Source organism: Oryctolagus cuniculus, chromosome 3, assembly GCF_964237555.1.
Source record: "Oryctolagus cuniculus chromosome 3, mOryCun1.1, whole genome shotgun sequence".
NCBI classification, from domain to species: domain Eukaryota; kingdom Metazoa; phylum Chordata; class Mammalia; order Lagomorpha; family Leporidae; genus Oryctolagus; species Oryctolagus cuniculus.
The window spans coordinates 174,807,615-174,825,086 of record NC_091434.1 but is presented as its reverse complement, the minus strand read 5'-3'; the positions used below and the strand labels follow the sequence as shown (position 1 = coordinate 174,825,086).

Here is a 17,472-nt window from a genome sequence, read left to right as displayed (position 1 = left end):
TATGTTCTTGTAAGAATGTTACAATGAATCTGTTTAAGTCTGAAACCAATAACCTTGCAGTAACTAAAAGTAAAAATTCCACCTGACAGGAATGCATGTCATTATAAGTGGCAGTATTTTTGGTCTTACTGGTCCTTAAAGCAAAGGTTGGTGGTGTAGTAGTGGGAGCTTGAAAAATACACTTCAGTCTTTTTAACTGCTGTGTATTCTGTGAAGTTAGAAGCTGTAAACTGTATACACAGGTGAATCCTACCGTGGATGTAACTCATTCTCTGTTAGATTGCTAGATGTTTTGTCATTATGAGCAGTATTAGCTAAGTCTTGTGTGCTCCGGTGATGGTTTTCTATGATAAAGGCTCTAACTGCACTCCAGGAACGTTGTGATCGTGTGTGCTGTCCGGCCTTCAGTGTACAGGAGCTCCTGTTTTCCTGCACTTAGCTACCGTTGGGTTCACTTGTTTTGTTTTTAAGATTTATTTATTTTATTTGAAAGGCAGAGTTAGAGATCGAGTTTCCATCTGCTGCTTCGCTCCCAAGTGGCCACCACGGCTGGGGCTGAGCCGATCCAAAGCCAGGAGCTTCTTCTGGTCTCACACCTGGGTGCAGGGACCCAAGCATTTGGGCCATCCTCCTCTTTTTTCCCAAGCACGTTAACAGGGAGCTGGGTTGGAAGTGGAGCAGCCAGGACTTAAACCAGCACCCATATGGGATGCCAGCGCTGCTGCTATGCCACGGCACCAGCCCCTAATGGTGGTGTTTTGTTTTTTTTTTTTTTTTTTTTTTTTTTTTTTACAGGCAGAGTGGACAGTGAGAGAGAGAGACAGAGAGAAAGGTCTTCCTTTTGTCGTTGGTTCACCCTCCAATGGCCGCTGCGGCCGGTGCACCGCGCTGATCCGAAGGCAGGAACCAGGTGCTTCTCCTGGTCTCCCATGGGGTGCAGGGCCCAAGCACTTGGGCCATCCTCCACTGCACTCCCTGGCCACAGCAGAGAGCTGGCCTGGAAGAGGGGCAACCGGGACAGATTCCGGCGCCCCGACTGGGACTAGAACCCCGTGTGCTGGCGCCACAAGGCGGAGGATTAGCCTATTGAGCACGGCGCCGGCCACCTAATGGTTTTTTAAAAGCCTTTATTAACTTAATAGCTGGAAAGTAATATTACCAGGAAACAGAAGTCAGACTGAAACTAGGTAACCTAAGCAGTCCTGGAACCAATCCTCTAGAACTGGTTGCTGGGTGAATTGTACAGCAAAATATAAATGTTTGGCTGGCAAGGCACAACGAAGCACTGACAGGTACGAGCCTCTGGGTGGCAGCATGAGGGTTCTGGCAGGATACGAAGTCTTGGGCCTAGTGAGGAGGGGCTGGAAGGTGATGTTGCCATGGAAATCCAGAAGACTGGGAAACCCAAGTAGTCTTTAGTGAAAAGGTAAACTGAAAAAATAGTAATACTCATGACCTGCTCTCCCAGGGGGCAACTAGGAAAGTATCAACGCTGAGTTCTAGGTGTGGAAAGGCTAGGGAGAGTCTGTTTGGAGACTGTCACCTCGTGATGTTGAGGGTTTGAGTTGGTTTTATCAGCTTATTTGAGGATTTCCCCAAGTAATTAATGTGGAAGTCCCACCAAAAATGAGCTCAAGTTAGAAAGCGCAGGAGAGGCCACCGTGAAAAAGTCAACACGGAAGTTATGAATCGGGTAAAAATGGTGGCTCGTTGGTCGTAGGCGCCACAGGCCATGAGCTAGTAGTTGCCTAGTTAGTGGAGAAGTAAAGCAGAGAAGTGGAGGCGGAGGTCATATAGGGGAGAGTTGGTATCTAAATCTGAAGTCTTCAGCAGTTTCATGGAAAGTGAGTGTCCTCTTTTAATTTCATTTTTCCATGAGCTTTTTGAAGTCCCCTCACAATTCAAACTTTTCTTTATGGGAAATGTTTTATTTTTTTTTGTAGTTGCCAAATTTGTATCACTGGAATCTTCAAATAATGATTTTACTTTGATTTTACTTTGATAACTAAACATAACCTGATGGAAATAACCTGGATTTTCAGTTAGTGTTTTTAAAAATTTATTCCTACAACAGAATTAGACCATCGAGAACTTCAAATAAGAGGATCTATAGAGAGCCTGTAAGTTCAAAAGAAGTGACATAAAAGAATAAAAGATATGAAGGAATAAAACACTATAGAAAATAAGATTTTTAAAAAGACAGGTTCTATGAATGTAAAATTTAGTAATTAAAATTAAACTACAAACAGCACAGCTGAAAGTTACTTAACCAGATGGCAGATTAAGAAAAACTAGGGGGCCGGCACTGTAGTGCAGTGGGTTAAAGCCCCAACATGAAGCGCCAGCATCCCATATGGACGCCAGTTCTAGTCCCGGCTGCTCCTCTTCTGATCCAGCTCTCTGCTGTTGGCCTGGGAAAGTAGTCGAAGATGGCCCAAGTCCTTGGGCCCCCTGCACCTGTGTAGGAGACCTGGCAGAAGCTCTTGGCTCCTGACTTCAGATTGGTTTAGCAGCTCCCACCGTTGTGGCCATCTGGGGAGTGAACCAGCAAATAGGAGACTTCCCTGTGTGTCTGTATCTCTTTGTAACTCTGACTTTCAAATAAATAATCTTTTTTAAAAAATGTTAAGTACATACTAGATTCTTAAAAATAGGAAGTTTGGATGAAGATAAAGTGATGAAAAATGATTGAAGACGTTAGGTATGAGAATAATGTGAAAATGTCCAGCATTCACGCAGTGGGAGAGCTGGGAGGACATGAGGGAGCAGAGATGTGTGAGGAGATAGTGGCCGAGAGTGTGAGAACCGGCAGCGGTGAGGTGTGCCCGTCACGTTGTAAGGTACCGTTCCAGGAACACAGAGTGTAGCTTCAGTGTCAGACGGGAACGGGGATGCAGCAGGTGCATCCGTTACCACGTCACTGCATAGAAACAGAACTGAGATAGAAAGTACAAAATGGGATGTTGGGACCTGAGCCGAGTAGCAGTGTAAGACAGTTTATTGAGAAACCAAACTTGCCCGTAGAGACTGGCAGACTTTTTTTCCCTTGCTGTTGTAACTTCCAGTAGATATACGAAAACACAGAAGCAGAAAGCTTCAGAATGAAAGCATGGAAGGAAGACGTCTGGGGGACAATTTCAACCACAACCGAACACTGCTGTGTTATCAGATACAGTAAGTTGTCTGGCCAAGCACCAGCTGTAGCCAGCAGTCGGGGCCTCTCCCTCTTGCTGTCTTTCTCTTGAATCGATTTGAAAAGAAAATTTAAAAATATATAACACTGCAAAGAATTATTTTTTAAATGACCAAATCTGTGGGGAGCAGGGCCCCGTCTCCCGCAACGTGGCGAAATAAGTACTGAGACTACCGAGACTAGACTAGACCACTGAGACTATTAAGACTAACTCTATGCATCTGATCTGCCATCATATGGCGCTGAGAGAGTAAACAAGTCTTCCACAGCTGTTTCATTAAATAGCTGATTCCTGACCCAACCCCTTAAAAGGGGGTGAGAGACAACATGCGCGGCCGCGCCCCCCTGAGAGAGCTCGCTAGTGCCGCCTCTCCGAGAAAGCCGGGGAGCGGCTGCAAACCTGGGAAGGGCCGGGGAAGAACAGCGCAGGGTCCGGTGTCATTCCTCTGCGAGAGGGGGAGCGACACAAATCATTCTTGGATTGGGTAAATTTCTCAGTAGTCAGTAAGAATACAGAAGACCAATCGGTGAGAATAGAGTATTTGAAAGGATTGGCCAGCTTTCCCAGGGAGTCCCTGTCCCCAGAAAGGAACGGCCTTTTCAGGCACAGGTAGAGTGTGTTCTGGTTTTATTTAAAAATGAAATTCTATGAGGGTAAAAAATACACGATAGAAATTAAACAATGTAAATGACTCCTAAAAGAGAACTAGTTGGGAAAGGTAACACAGAATAAGGAAAATATGAATATAAACATGAGATTTAGATGATGCGTCCAAAGCAGTGCATAGAAGAAATTGTAGAGTAACTATTTTTATGTAAGTATTTTAAATGCTTATATTAAAAAGGAACAAAGAGAGGAAATGACGGTTCTCAACCGCAGCAATACTTTGTAAGAAAGAACAACTGTAAATCCATGAAAAAGTCCAGAAATGAAAGATAACAATGACAGTTAAAAACTGGCTCTTTGAAAAGGCTAGAAGGAAGCCAGTGCTGTGACATAGCAAGTAATGCCACCACCTTTGATGCCGCATAGGATTGAAGACTTTACGTTTGAGGATATATGGGCACCAGTTTGAGTCCCAGCTGCTCCACTTCCCATCCAGCTTCCTGCTAATGGGCTGGGAAAGCAGCAGAAGATGGCCCAAGTGCTTGGGCCCCTGCACCCGCATGGGAGACCTGGAGGAAGCTCCTGGCTTCAGCCTGACCCAAGTCTGGCTGTTGTGGCCATTTGGTAGGTAAACCATAATGGAAGATCCCCCTCTCTATCTCTTCCTCTCCCTGTCTAATTCTGACTTTCAAAATATATGAATAAATCTTAAATGGAAAAAAAAAACAATATTAGGGAAATTCCAGGAAAGTTTTTTTATAAAGGGAACTTTGCCATTGTATAAGGCAGTGTATTTGAAAACAGTTGAAACAGTTTTCCAGAAGTAGCAAAACATATAGTGAGGAAAGGATAGACCATTTATAAAGTGCATGGTTTGTGAAACATTAGTTATGCAAAGAAATATAAGACTTTTCCTCATTGCACAAGGTCATTCTGGATAGATGGGAAACCTCAGTGAGAAAGTAAGCTTTAAAAAAAATGGCTGGTGCTGTGGCACGGTGGATAAAGCCACCACAGCTCTGTTAACTCTGCTTCTCAAATAAATGAATCTAACAATAAAGATTTATTTGAAAGTAGAGTTACAGAGAGAAAGAGGCAGAGAAAAGTCTTCCATCCACTAGTTCACTCCACAAATGGCTACAATGGTTAGGGCTGGGCCAGACTACAGCCAAGAGCTTTGGTCCACCACATGTGCCCAGGGACCCAAGTACTTGGGCCGTCTTCCACTGCCTTCCCAGGCGTGTTAACAGGGAGCTGGATCAGAAGTGGAGCAGCTGGGACTTGAACCTGCACCCATATGGGATGCTGGTATTGCAGATGGTGGTTTAACCCTCTGTCACAAAGCCAGCCCCAAGAGATGGATTTTCACAATAAATTAACTGCAAGTCCAAAGGACAACTCAGTTTTCCTTTCTTTTTAGTATGTGGTACAAATACTTGCTTACCTTTTTAAAATGAAGTGTTAAGGCAATAATTATATACTGTAAAATGCACAGATCTTAAGTGTATGATTTGAAGGTTTTTTTTTTTAAGATTTATTTATTTGAAAGTTGGAGTGACACAGAGAGAAGAGAGGCAGAGGTCTTCTGGTTCACTCCCCAAATGGCCGCAACAGCCAGAGCTTCTCTGATCAGAAGCCAGGGGCCAGGAACTTCTCCGGGTCTCCCATGTGGGTGCAGGGGCCCAAGGACTAAGGCCATCTTTCACTGCTGTCCCAGGCCATGGCAGAGAGCTGGATTGGATGTGGAGCAGCCAGGTCTTGAACCAGCGCCCATATGGGATGCCAGCACTTTAGGCCAGGGCGTTAACCCACTGCGCCACAGCGTCAGCCCCAGTTTGAAGTTTTTAACACATATTCATGTAAACAACACCCTAATCAAGACACAGGTTGCCTCAAGAACCTTTTGTTCTTTATTTAGTTTTCAAATCAAAAGAACTTTTCTGAATTTTGTCACCACCTTATTTTTACCTGTTCTAGAAGTTTGTAAAAATGGATTCATATGTCTGGCTTTACACATTTCCCGTGTTTTTGAGATTCATTCATGACGTGTGTATCAGTTCATTGTTTAAACTACTGAGTAGCATTCTATGAATATACCCCAATTTGCATAAGAAATTGCCATACTGTTTGTACCATTTTGCCCTCCCATCGTTAATGTCTTAGCGAGCTTTTTTTAACGGTGAAGGATATGAGTGGGTGGTATACAGAAAAGAAAGTGAAAATGATAAATTTCTAAGATGCTTAGTCCCACCGTAATTAGGGAATGTGCACTGACCCTGGGGTGACACACGGTACACATGAGTGAGTGAGGCTGTGGGTGGTGAAGGCCCGTGCACGGCTGGGACCGCACAGCCACTGGTCACCCAGTGACCGGAACTGCATGTACACGCGGCATTAGGCTGCTGCATGAGGGCTGCAGGAAGCGAAGCTGCTGCAGTGATCCTGCCTGCTGGAATGATGCTTAGCAGGGTTAGTCGACAGGAGGATGTGTAAGTTTGTTGGAGGATCTGCTGTAGAGGATATTACGTACAGCTGTGGATTGCTCGCGTGGTATCATGTGACAGTTTGTGTCAAATGAAAGCATACAGCACACAGGAGAGTGCGTTGCCTGTATCCTTATCTAGTAAAATAAGAATGGTCGTAGGAATGTCACCTACCACACGGTGGAGGTGCTCAGGGTAAAGAAGAGGGGTGGGCCTGGGGAGAGCGTGGTGTTTGTTTTAATTTGCAATAGTGCATTTCCTAAAAAGTTGAGGTGGGCTGTAGGTGGCATATAAGACAAGTGTGGGAATGCAGGAAGATTCGTCAAAGCTGGGCCACGAGGTAGTCCCTTATCATAATCTGTTATTCTCTTAGAGTGGAAACATTTCATGAAACGATTCATTGTCTTAACACATAGTTCTTTGATTACTATTGAGGGTTTGGATATTTTATTAGGTTTTCAGCTATTAATAAAAATGTCTTTGGGATTTTCTGTCAGTGTATTTTACCTGTGTTTCTCTAGCAATCCATTTTTATATTGCACCTGAATTTACTGCAGATAGTGGCCTTTTGTTTACAGTATTTCTTGGTGTACATAAATTAAAAACTTCAGAGTAATTGTATGCCTTTGCTTATTAGGAAAGGCTTCCCTAACTTGAACAGGTAAGTGTTCCTGTATTCCTGTGTGTCGTCTTAGCTTTATGGTTTTCATTTCTTTTTTTTTTTTTCTTTTTTCTTTATTTATTTGAAAGGCAGACTTACAGAGAGGTAGAGCCAGAGAAAGAGAGAAGTCTTCCATCTGCTGGCTCACTCCCAATTGACCACAACAGCTGGAACTGGGTTGATCTAAAACCAGGAGCCAGGAGCTTCCTCTAGGTCTCCCATGCAGGTGCAGGGGCCCAAAGACTTGGGCCATCTTCCACTGCTTTCCCAGGATAGAGCAGAGAGCTGGATCCAAAGTGGAGCATCCAGGACTCAAACCGGTGCCCAAATGGGATGCACTTCAGGCGGTGGCCTTACCCACTACGCCACAGTGCTGGCACCCCTGTAGTTTCCATTTCTTAATCCATGTGTAATGTGTTCTGAAATATCTTTACCTAATTCTACATATTTATTTATTAAATAACCTTTTGCCTGCTGACTTGAGATATCTTTATATAATAAATTTGTTAATGTACCTAAATATTGGGTTTTGTTGCTTCTTACTCTATTTTCTGGATCATTCTTTCCAAGTCAGTGTCATTGGCTTTCTGTGAATTTTATCCAATTAGTGTTTGCAGATAAGCTCATAGGATGTAAACGTTGAAATAATATGCGGGCGTTCTTTGCCTCACCCATCCCTGTCCCCGTCCCTCTCTGCTGTGAGATGCAGCTGTATTTCTCAGTAGTACGTGCACTGCTATTGTTGCCCGATGAGTTTTGGACATCTGTGACTTCCACTGTGAGAATGTGGCTCTCGTGTGCGCCATTGCTGTCTGTCTGCTTTTCATCCCTCATCTTCAAAATGTGGTTTTGTTTAATTCATTTGTAAGCCACTCTAAAGTATTTATGATGTGCACTTCTGGGAACGTTATTTATAGCCAGACATCAGAACAGTTTGTGGTGATGAGTAGCTTTCTGTTTTCCTAAATACTGGAATTGCTTTTTCTTTTTCATTTGTACCTGTGTCTTTGCATATGCTATGCCAGTTCTTTTCACGCTAGCACACGCAGAGCAGTATTCTACAAGCTCAGTCACGTTAGGCAGTCTACAAGATCTGGATTATTGGATTATTATTTCTTTCCCTCCCCCCGCCAGGAGGGGGCAGTATTCCTCCTGGCACATTCCACTATTCTCCCTAGGCTTCCAGACAACCTTGTGAACCGGACTTGTTGACTTTGTGTCCATTGATAGTATGAATGGGATCTTTTTCCATCCTAGTTTTTTAAAGGTTTTGGTTGACACATTGGGACTGTTGAAACTGAAATATAAGCAAATGTGTTCATAGTGATTGCTGTCAACAGCTGTGCTACACACTTTCCTTAACTTTCCTCCAAGTCATGTTTATAACTACTGCACGAGCGTGCACCAGTCCAACCAAGCCCGGGGGGCTGGTGGCCCGCCTTCCAAGTCAAAAAAGGGGCAGACACCTGGAGGAGCTCAGTTTGTTGGCTTGGAATTATACAAACGACTTAAGGAATTTTTGAAGAATTACTTGACAAATCTTCTTAAGGTAAGATGTTTTATGTCTGTGCTGAGCAATTGTGATAGAATGCAAAAAAAAAGTGAATTGATTTTAACCTAAATGTTAGTTTGTTGACTTAGATGTTAGCATGTGTCTGAAGGTGGTTTGATCTTGCCTAGCCTTTTAACTGTCATGAGGACGGAATCTTTGTAACATACTGTTTTATTATTTGTTCACATTAAAAGGTTTTGATAATCTTATACCATAATACCACTTTCCTTAAAGGATTTAATGGGTTTGTATTTGTTAGAAGTTGGTGAGCTTTTTCAATTAAAGCATGTAATTCTATATCCAATTACCTGTGTTTTATTTTGACCCCAATGTGGTGTTCTCTATCAAATGATATATAAATAATGATGACGTTGCTTATACTTTGGTAATCACATTTTTCCAAACTGCTGTGACGTGCCCTTGACTAGTTTGGGTTTCACTCCAAGTGTCCATGTCCTTGAGTATGGTGCTTCCTGCTTCGAGCCTGTGCGTGGGCAGTGGTGGAGTCTTCCCCCTCATCTTCTGCCTTTCTCTTCCTCAGTCTTCCTCCCCTGTAGCAAAGGCAGTGTGATGCCTTACACCCAGCCACAGGATGGGCAGTGGCTCCTTCAGCTGGTGCTACCATATCATATAGAGTGAGTGAAGACCTCTGTACTCTCTACCCTGGGAAACTTGCAGGGACTTTTCTGTGTATATATTTTAAATTTTTTTATTTACACAGATAATGTGCAAAAATTTCACCATGCTGAAAAATTGTTTATTTGTTACAAGCTAATTGGAAACTGAAACAGTTTCTGACAGACTCTTAATTGATCACAAATTGTGACAAATTCAGTGATCATTTTCGTGTTCCCCTAAGGGTGTTTCTAATGTCTTGCTCTCACGCTTTGTAAAGTGAAAGCTGTAATTCAGTTCTGAAACGAAAACAGCAGATCGTGTAAGCGTGTCGATAGCCATGCCTTCAGTGGTGTCTTTGCATTTTTAAAAAGGTCACATTTCCATTATTGAGAATACCTTAACTTTACATTTTAAAGTTTATTTCATATTATTTAAGTAACAAAGCTGTGGTTGTGTCAAGATCAGATTTTTACCTAGATGGTCACTTGTGTACTGCAGATTTATGGGGCTTCAAGTCTTGTTTTGCCCACTTGAAGTCACTGCAGCCTAGAGGCGTTGAGGGGCTTAGGCCAGGCCCTGACTACAAAGAGCAGGCCCCACCTCTCTTGCCTTCCTCCAGCCCATGTACGTGGTAGTGCTGTACAGTGCTCAGTTTTTAAAGGGTGAGACTTGGTAGATGCCATTAATACCCAATAAAAAATTTAAATTGATTTTCTTCAAAAAGTCTGTGATTTTAAACTATGGAAGTCTCAATAAAAATAATCTTAGTGAATATACATTTTATTTATGAGGTCTCCTTAAAGAAGAAATGTACTATTTTTACAAAAGCACAACAGATTACCACAAAACACAAAATGTTTATAATTTTTAAGTAAATTTAAAGAAAGAAGAAGATACAATTTAATAGTATTGGCTTCATGGTTAAATTGCTAAATTAAATTGCATGTTAATTTTTTTTTTAACAAGAAAAATATCGAGGTGATTTTTCTTGAAATACTTTAAAGTTCAGGATACTTTTTATTGAGTGTGTACCTATTATGAAAGCATTTGTAGTTTAATTTGATGAAAGAATTTTTTTGCTGTATTCTTGAATTTGTTAATTAGCATGTTTTTTACACAAAATAGGTTAGCCTTATGCATTCATGTGTTTTAAGGCTATCAGTTTGTTTTTGCTTTCATCTTTAATTTGTTAAAATGCAAATTAGTCATCTTAAAGTTTGAGTTAACTTATTTTTAGGATGGAGAAGATTTGATGGATGAGAGTGTACTGAAATTCTACACTCAACAATGGGAAGATTATCGATTTTCAAGCAAAGTGTTGAATGGAATTTGTGCCTACCTCAATAGACATTGGGTTCGCCGTGAATGTGACGAAGGACGAAAAGGAATATATGAAATCTATTCAGTAAGATTTCCTTTAAAAACCTTTCACATGTGTATTTCAGAAAGATACATCACCTTTCAGAAAGGGGATGTAAGCAAATATGAGTCTGTTTCAGAATAGTAGACGGTTTGTCTTTGTTTTATCAACATATTACTCTTAAATATTTGTAGCAAGAAAGTGGAAGTGTGGGTGAATTGGGAGTTCTAAAAACACAACTTGTATGCCTCTGCGTTTGCTGTTTAAGGTCTCTTCTACCATCATTTCACAGACCATCATGTTTTGCCTGGGACTCTGTTTCTGCTGAAGTCCTGAGGCCTGATGGTCCTGGGCCAGTCAGGTCCCTTACCAGAGCTAATGGCCTCAGGAATGACCCTCACCCGCAACAAACTATGAACTGTCCCACATTCCGATATTTCCTCAGTCAACAAAGGTGTTTTCAGAGTGTGATCGCCACGCCTGCAACATCAGCGTCACCCGGGCACCTGCGGCCTCGTCCTGCGCTGACTTCATTAGATGCTTGAGACGGGGCCGTCCGAGTTTTGACAGCCTTCTGGGTGATTGTCATGGCACACCCAGTTCTGAGAAACACTGTTCCAGGGCCGTTAAGGGAGGACAGAGCGAGAGTAGCAAAAGCGTTCTGTGAAGTAAGCACACTGCCTCCTTGAACCATGCTGTTAAAGTCTCAAATTCTGAATAATAAGCTTATCTCTATATTCAAGAATGTTGCCATAGTGGCAATATTTTATTGCTTAACTTTTGAAAATTTGATTAAAAGAAACAGTGCTTCTCAGAATCATGACTTATTTTTATTGTTTATATAGCTCAATGTCTGTGTCAGAGCTGATACTGCTTCATACTGGTACTTTGTTATGTATTACAGAGTTTTGGGTTTGTTTTTGTTTTTTGTTTTTAAGATTTATTTTACTTACTTGAAAAGCATAGTTAACAGAGGGAGAGAGATAGACAGAGCTCTTCCATCTGCTGGTTCATTCCCCAAATGGCCGTAACAGCCGGGACCGGGCCCGGTCGAAGCCAGGAGCCTAGAACTCCATCCTGGTCTCCTACAAGGGTGGCAGGGGCCCAAGTGCTTGGCCCAACTTCCACTGCTTTCCCAGCACAGCCAAAGTGCTGGCCCCTTAAAGATTTTTTTTTTTAATTTATTTATTTTCATTTTATTTTAAAGGCAGGACAGAGAGAACAAGATCTTCCATCCACTGGTTCACTCCCCAAAGGCCCACAGCAGGCAGGGCTAGACCAAACCAAAGCCAAGATCTGGAAGTCAGTCCAAAGGGACAACAGGGGCCTGAGTACTTTGCCATCACCTGCTGCCTCTCAGAGTATAAGTTAGCAGGACGCTGGGGGAGAAGCAGAGAAGCCAGGGTTGGCCCTGGCACCCTTTGGGATATAGGCATCCCAGGACGCTGGGGGAGAAGCAGAGAAGCTGAGGTTAACTCTGGCACCCTGTGGGATATAGGCGTCCCAGGACACTGGGGGAGAAGCCAGGATGGACCTTGGCACCCTGTGGGGTAAAGGTGTCCGAAGTGGGAACTACTATACCAGACCCCTGTTCCAGCATTACTAAGTTTTTAAACTTTCTGGGGTTAGCTTTTTTGAGGTTTTTTACTCGTTTTTTTCTTTATTTCTTTTTAAACATTTTTTCAGTTGGCAGAAGTTGTGTATGTTTATCATGTACAACATGTTGCTTTGAAATTGTATCCATGGTGGAATGACGAATAGGCTTTTCTTATCCACGTACAAATCCTTTCTTAAGGCTCAGTGCTCTCAGTGTAGGACCTGCATGGTTTTGACTGATTTATTCTCGGAAACCTGCTTGCCCTAAAACACCCTGTGTGTCCTACAACACCACCATAGACTTTTTTATATAGAAAACTTTTATTTAATAAATATAAATTTTTTTAAAGATTTATTTATTTTACTTGAAAGAGTTAGAGGAGAGGCAGAAAGAGAGAAGTCATCCATCTGTTGGTTCACTCCCCAATTGGCTTGGCTGCCACGGCCAGAACTGCACTGATCCGAATCCAGGAGCCAGGAGCTTCCTCCGGGTCTCCCACGTGGGTACAGGGGCCCAAGCACTTGGGCCATCTTCTGCTTTCCTAGGCCACAACAGAGAACTAGATAGGAAGTGAAGCAGCCGGGTCTTGAACCTGCACCCATATGGGATGCCAGCACTTCAGGCCAGGGCGTTAACCCACTGCACCACAGTGCTGGCCCTTAATAAATATAAATGTCAAAAGTACAACTTCTGGATTATAGCAGTTCTTGCCCCCATAACCACCCTCCCACCCACAAACCATCCCATCTCCCACGCCCTTTCCTATCTCATTCTTCATTAAGATTCATTTTTAAATTATCTTTATATACAGATCGACTTAATATTTACTAAGATTTCAACAGTTTGCACAGATACACAAGTATAAAGTACTATTTGAAGATTAGTTTTACCATTAATGCTCATAGTACAACACATTAAGGACAGAGATCCTACATGGGGAGTAAGTACACCGTGACTCCCATTGTTGATTTAGCAATTGTCACTCTTATTTATGACGCCAGTAATCACCCAAGACTCTTGTCTGGAGCTGCCAAAGCTATGGAAGCCTCTTGAGTTCACAAACTCTGACCTTATTTAGACAAAGCCATAGTCAAAGTGGAAGTTCTCTCTTCCCTTCAGAGAAAGATACCTCCTTTGATGGCCTCTTCTTTCCACCAAGGTCTCCCTCAGATCTTTCATTGAGGTCATTTTTTGCCACAGTGTCTTGGCTTTCCATGTCTGAGATTTCTCTTGAACCACAGACTCTTAAAAATCCCTAGTTTTTAACTTCTCCTGTACTATGTTTAACAATAGTTACAGAAAGTACAGAGGAAGTAGAGGGTACTTTCTAGAGTATGTCTGTCATGGCTCACCTTTCTTTAATTTACCTTCAAAACCCACGCATTCTACCTTGTTATGTTAGGCTCGAGTGTATATTATGTGTTATTAATATTTCCTTTAATATTGCTTTCATGTTATTTCTTACATTTTTAGCAGAATTGCTACTTTGAAGTTCTTTATATAGATTAAATTTGCATATAACCTTTTCATAAATACAATATGAATATAAACCCAGTTGCACCTCTAGTTAAATTTGGGAAAAGTAAGGCTGATTGTGTTTATATTTAAATGAACTTCTCAGCATTTTGTATTCTTGTGTTAAAAAATCTGAATTTCATTTTAACTGGATAATCTCCCAACAAATAATACCCATGTATGAATTCTAATATTCCTGTTTCAGAGAATGTTTTATATTATTAGTTAATTTGCTAACATGACTCCTGTGGGGAGTTTAGAGAAATGGATAAAATAAACCATATCATCTTTGAATGTTTTCATTAAAAAGAAGTCACATATGCATAAACACATGCGAGGAGAAGTAGGAATCTGAATAATCTATAGTAAACCACATCCATTTGAAGTATGTAAAATTTAAAGTTATTTATATTTGTGTGCATCTGTATACCATCACCACAAAAAAGAACTTGAAAGTTGATAGATTTTTATAGTCTATAATTTATTTTGCAGACTATTAGGAAACCATGATGATAAATGGAATTATCTTTATTCTTTTAGGTCAAATATTAAAATTATTTGATCCAGGGAACACATTCATAGATTGAATCCACTGTTGTCTTTTAAGCCAGTATGAATTGTCTCTCTAAATGCAAAATTTCCTTTAAACTTAAAATGTGAGCTGATACCTTTTGAAGTTCTAGCTCGTGCAGTAGTCTGATTTCATCATGGTAATAAATTTTTGCCAGGTTATAATCTGGACATTTTGATGACATCTTGTATTCAGGTTATTTCCTGTGACTTCAGATGTCTTGGGAAAACAGTGAGTATAGGCATTTTACACTTTTTTTTTTCTTTTTTTCTGTCCAGCTTGCATTGGTGACTTGGAGAGATTGTCTGTTCAGGCCATTGAATAAACAGGTACCCACTCTGAAGAACTTTGTGTGTTCTCTTTTATGATCCTTTGCCAGCTTCCTGCCTCTGTCCTTTAGAACATCTTGAGAGTATCCCTTATCTCACATTGTTAATGGCTCTGAATGTTTAAGGGACATGGGATATTAAATATTAAATACTGTAATCTCTAATATATTTCATGTTTCCTTTCTAAAGGTAACAAATGCTGTCTTAAAACTGATTGAAAAGGAAAGAAATGGTGAAACCATCAATACAAGACTGATTAGTGGAGTTGTACAGTCTTATGGTAAATAATTTCAGTTATTTGGAGTTTTCATGTCAAATTACAGTCACAACAGTGCCATACCAGATTCATTTAAAAAACATTTAATATCATCAGGACTGTTAGCATTTACAGAGGTACTCATAATTCCTATTTGGTGATATTTTACTTGATTTTACCCTCTTAAAAGTTGTTTGATCCTTATGCCTTTGAGAAACTTTAATGAAATAGACATTTGAGTTTTCTGATCTCATAATTAGCTACTGGCTAATGATAGAATGCTATTGAACTGAATGATAAATAGAAATCTATCAGCTTGAAACATTGAGGAACTGATAAGTTAACACAGTATTTAAAACCTTGGATAGCATGGTATTTCTTTGAAAGTTTAAATTAGAGGTTTTTATTGCTTTTGGAAATACGAAGTTTTCCAAATGTACTTCATGATAATTCTAAAGGATACCTGGTATGAGTCAATTATTTTTGTGTGTCCTGGCTTTTTTCTTCTATTGAGCGATGCACTTTATTATTAGTGAATAATAATTACCTTATGCTCTGCCATTCACATTTACCTTTATGCCTAACTTAATCTTTTATCTAAGTATATTCTGTGAAATACAACAAAAAATAGGGTAATTGAAATGCAGCTCATATTTATTTCTAGTGGAATTGGGGCTGAATGAAGATGATGCATTTGCAAAGGGCCCTACGTTAACAGTGTATAAAGAATCCTTTGAATCTCAATTTTTGGCTGACACAGAAAGATTTTATACCAGAGAGAGTACTGAATTCTTGCAACAGAACCCAGTTACCGAATATATGAAAAAGGTAAGCTTAAATATAGTACTTAAAGTAGACAAGCTAAAAATGTGCCATTCAGATGAGTTACTGTTTAAAATAGCATATGCACTTTTCTTCACACAAGTCATTTGTTGGGCATTGTTGTCCTAGCATGTCTTCAGCAGGTGTAAATACTTCTTCTAATTCTCCAGGGAGCTTTTTATAAATTTGTTTGCTGACCATGCCTGAAAGTTCTGGCTGTTTTACAGATATATAAAAGCTGTGTGACTTTTGTTTTGAACTATTTTTCCTAGAACGTAAATATCTTAGGGTTGTCTCGGTCTTACCATGTTAGTGAGAACATTTTCAGATACAAATATTCTCAGATTTGTGAGTAAGTTTTTGCTTTCTTCTAACATGTCTCCCTGAGAATCTATAACAGTTTCAGGTTGAAGGTAGAGGAGTAGTCTCTGACACAGCAGGATCCTGTTTCTCATGTGGGACAAGACCTAAGATTAAACCAGGGTTTCCAGTCCTTTTCTGTACCGAGTGATATGACCAAGTTCTAACAGATTTGTTCTGTATTCACTTTCTTAGAAATACAGGAATCCTGGACTTGGGCTCTGAGGAAAGACCTGTGTCAGGAGTCAGCAAACGTTTTTTGCCAGAGACTGGATAGTAATGCTTGAGGCATTGTGGGCCATGTGGTCTCTCTTGGTGCTGCAGGCAAAAGCAGACGTAACATCCTGTGAATAAATGGGTGTGGTTGGGTTCCAGTACCACTTCATCTGTATTTAAGAAGAAAAACAAAGGTGGTAGGCTGGATCTGGCCTACGTGGAAGTTTGCTGATCCTTGAACTAGATGAGTTAGATTTCTAGGGAGTCTGGGTCTTGTTGGTCTGGTGGCTGCTTTGATCTTATTCCCTGTGCACCTGGTGAGGGACTGCAGACTCGCCTCCTCTTGTATGATGTGAGAAAATAAGCGATAAAGTCCTGTCCAGTTTGTGGTGTTCTGAATGTGTTGTCTCATAGGAGATAGCAGTTATAATTGGGGCTTAGAATAACAACAAAAACTGATAGCTCAGAATCTAAGAAAAAATGGATTGGTTCAGAAGTATTATACTTGAAATATTAATAGTTCCTTGTGTATGTGTATTTTGGGGTTAAATGGACTTTGTATGCTGACCTGGAACCCAGCCAGTTCATTCAGCATTTCAAACAACTGCCTGACAGATGAGCTTTTGAAACGTAATCTGTTTTGAATCTTAGCATTGCCTGTTATTTCATTTTATAGTTTGACAGTGAATATATCTCTTGCTGAAGTCTCCTGTGTGGTGACTCCTTTAAACCATATGTTTTTAAGGTGGAACCTGTTATCAGAGTACATGTATGCAGTGGGGGAGCAAAACTGTCCTACTTCAGGCTTCTGAGTAGATTATGATGATTATTAAAGTCAGCTCTCTGTACTTAGGACGGTGGTAGCTCTCTGGTGCAAGGAGACCAGCTTTATAGGACAGAGCTTTGTAGGCATCCCAAAGCAGAGAAATCTGCTTTTAAAATCAGCCCTAAAGCTAAAGGCAACTTGAGAAACTAGCGTTTCCATCCAATGGCCTGAATATTTTCAGTCCAGCATGAGCCCCGCCTCAGGTAGCAATATGCTTCCTGCTTCCTGGTTCCCATAAAGGTATTTTTTTCTAGAGAAGTTAAAAGTTCAGTTCATATCTGCTTGGATCGTACCAAACATGCTTTCCATCACATTCTCAGAGTCTGTAATGCAAAGAATCTATAAACATGAAATGAGAATTTAGCCATGTGAGCAGTTCTATTCTGTAACCTTTCGTCTCAAACTGGGACGTGAATCTTAATTTTAAATCCGTACTCTGCCATTTACTTAGGGGACGACCTGAACCTTTCTCTTCCGTAATTTCTTCATTTATAAAAAGGGAATAA

At 40.8% G+C, this 17,472-nt stretch overlaps 1 protein-coding gene across 3 annotated transcripts in view; it reads left to right on the top strand.

Annotated features, from left to right (window-relative positions):
* The window catches only part of CUL1 (cullin 1), a 109,082-nt gene that overhangs the window by 59,801 nt on the left and 31,809 nt on the right, over positions 1-17,472 (top strand). For all 3 annotated transcript variants that reach the window (XM_051849029.2, XM_051849028.2, XM_051849027.2), the window contains exons 3-7: positions 8,319-8,493; positions 10,352-10,519; positions 14,436-14,486; positions 14,676-14,766; positions 15,407-15,570. In XM_051849029.2, coding sequence (XP_051704989.1) covers positions 8,319-8,493; positions 10,352-10,519; positions 14,436-14,486; positions 14,676-14,766; positions 15,407-15,570 — 649 coding nt within the window. The remainder of the gene's footprint in view (positions 1-8,318; positions 8,494-10,351; positions 10,520-14,435; positions 14,487-14,675; positions 14,767-15,406; positions 15,571-17,472) is intronic.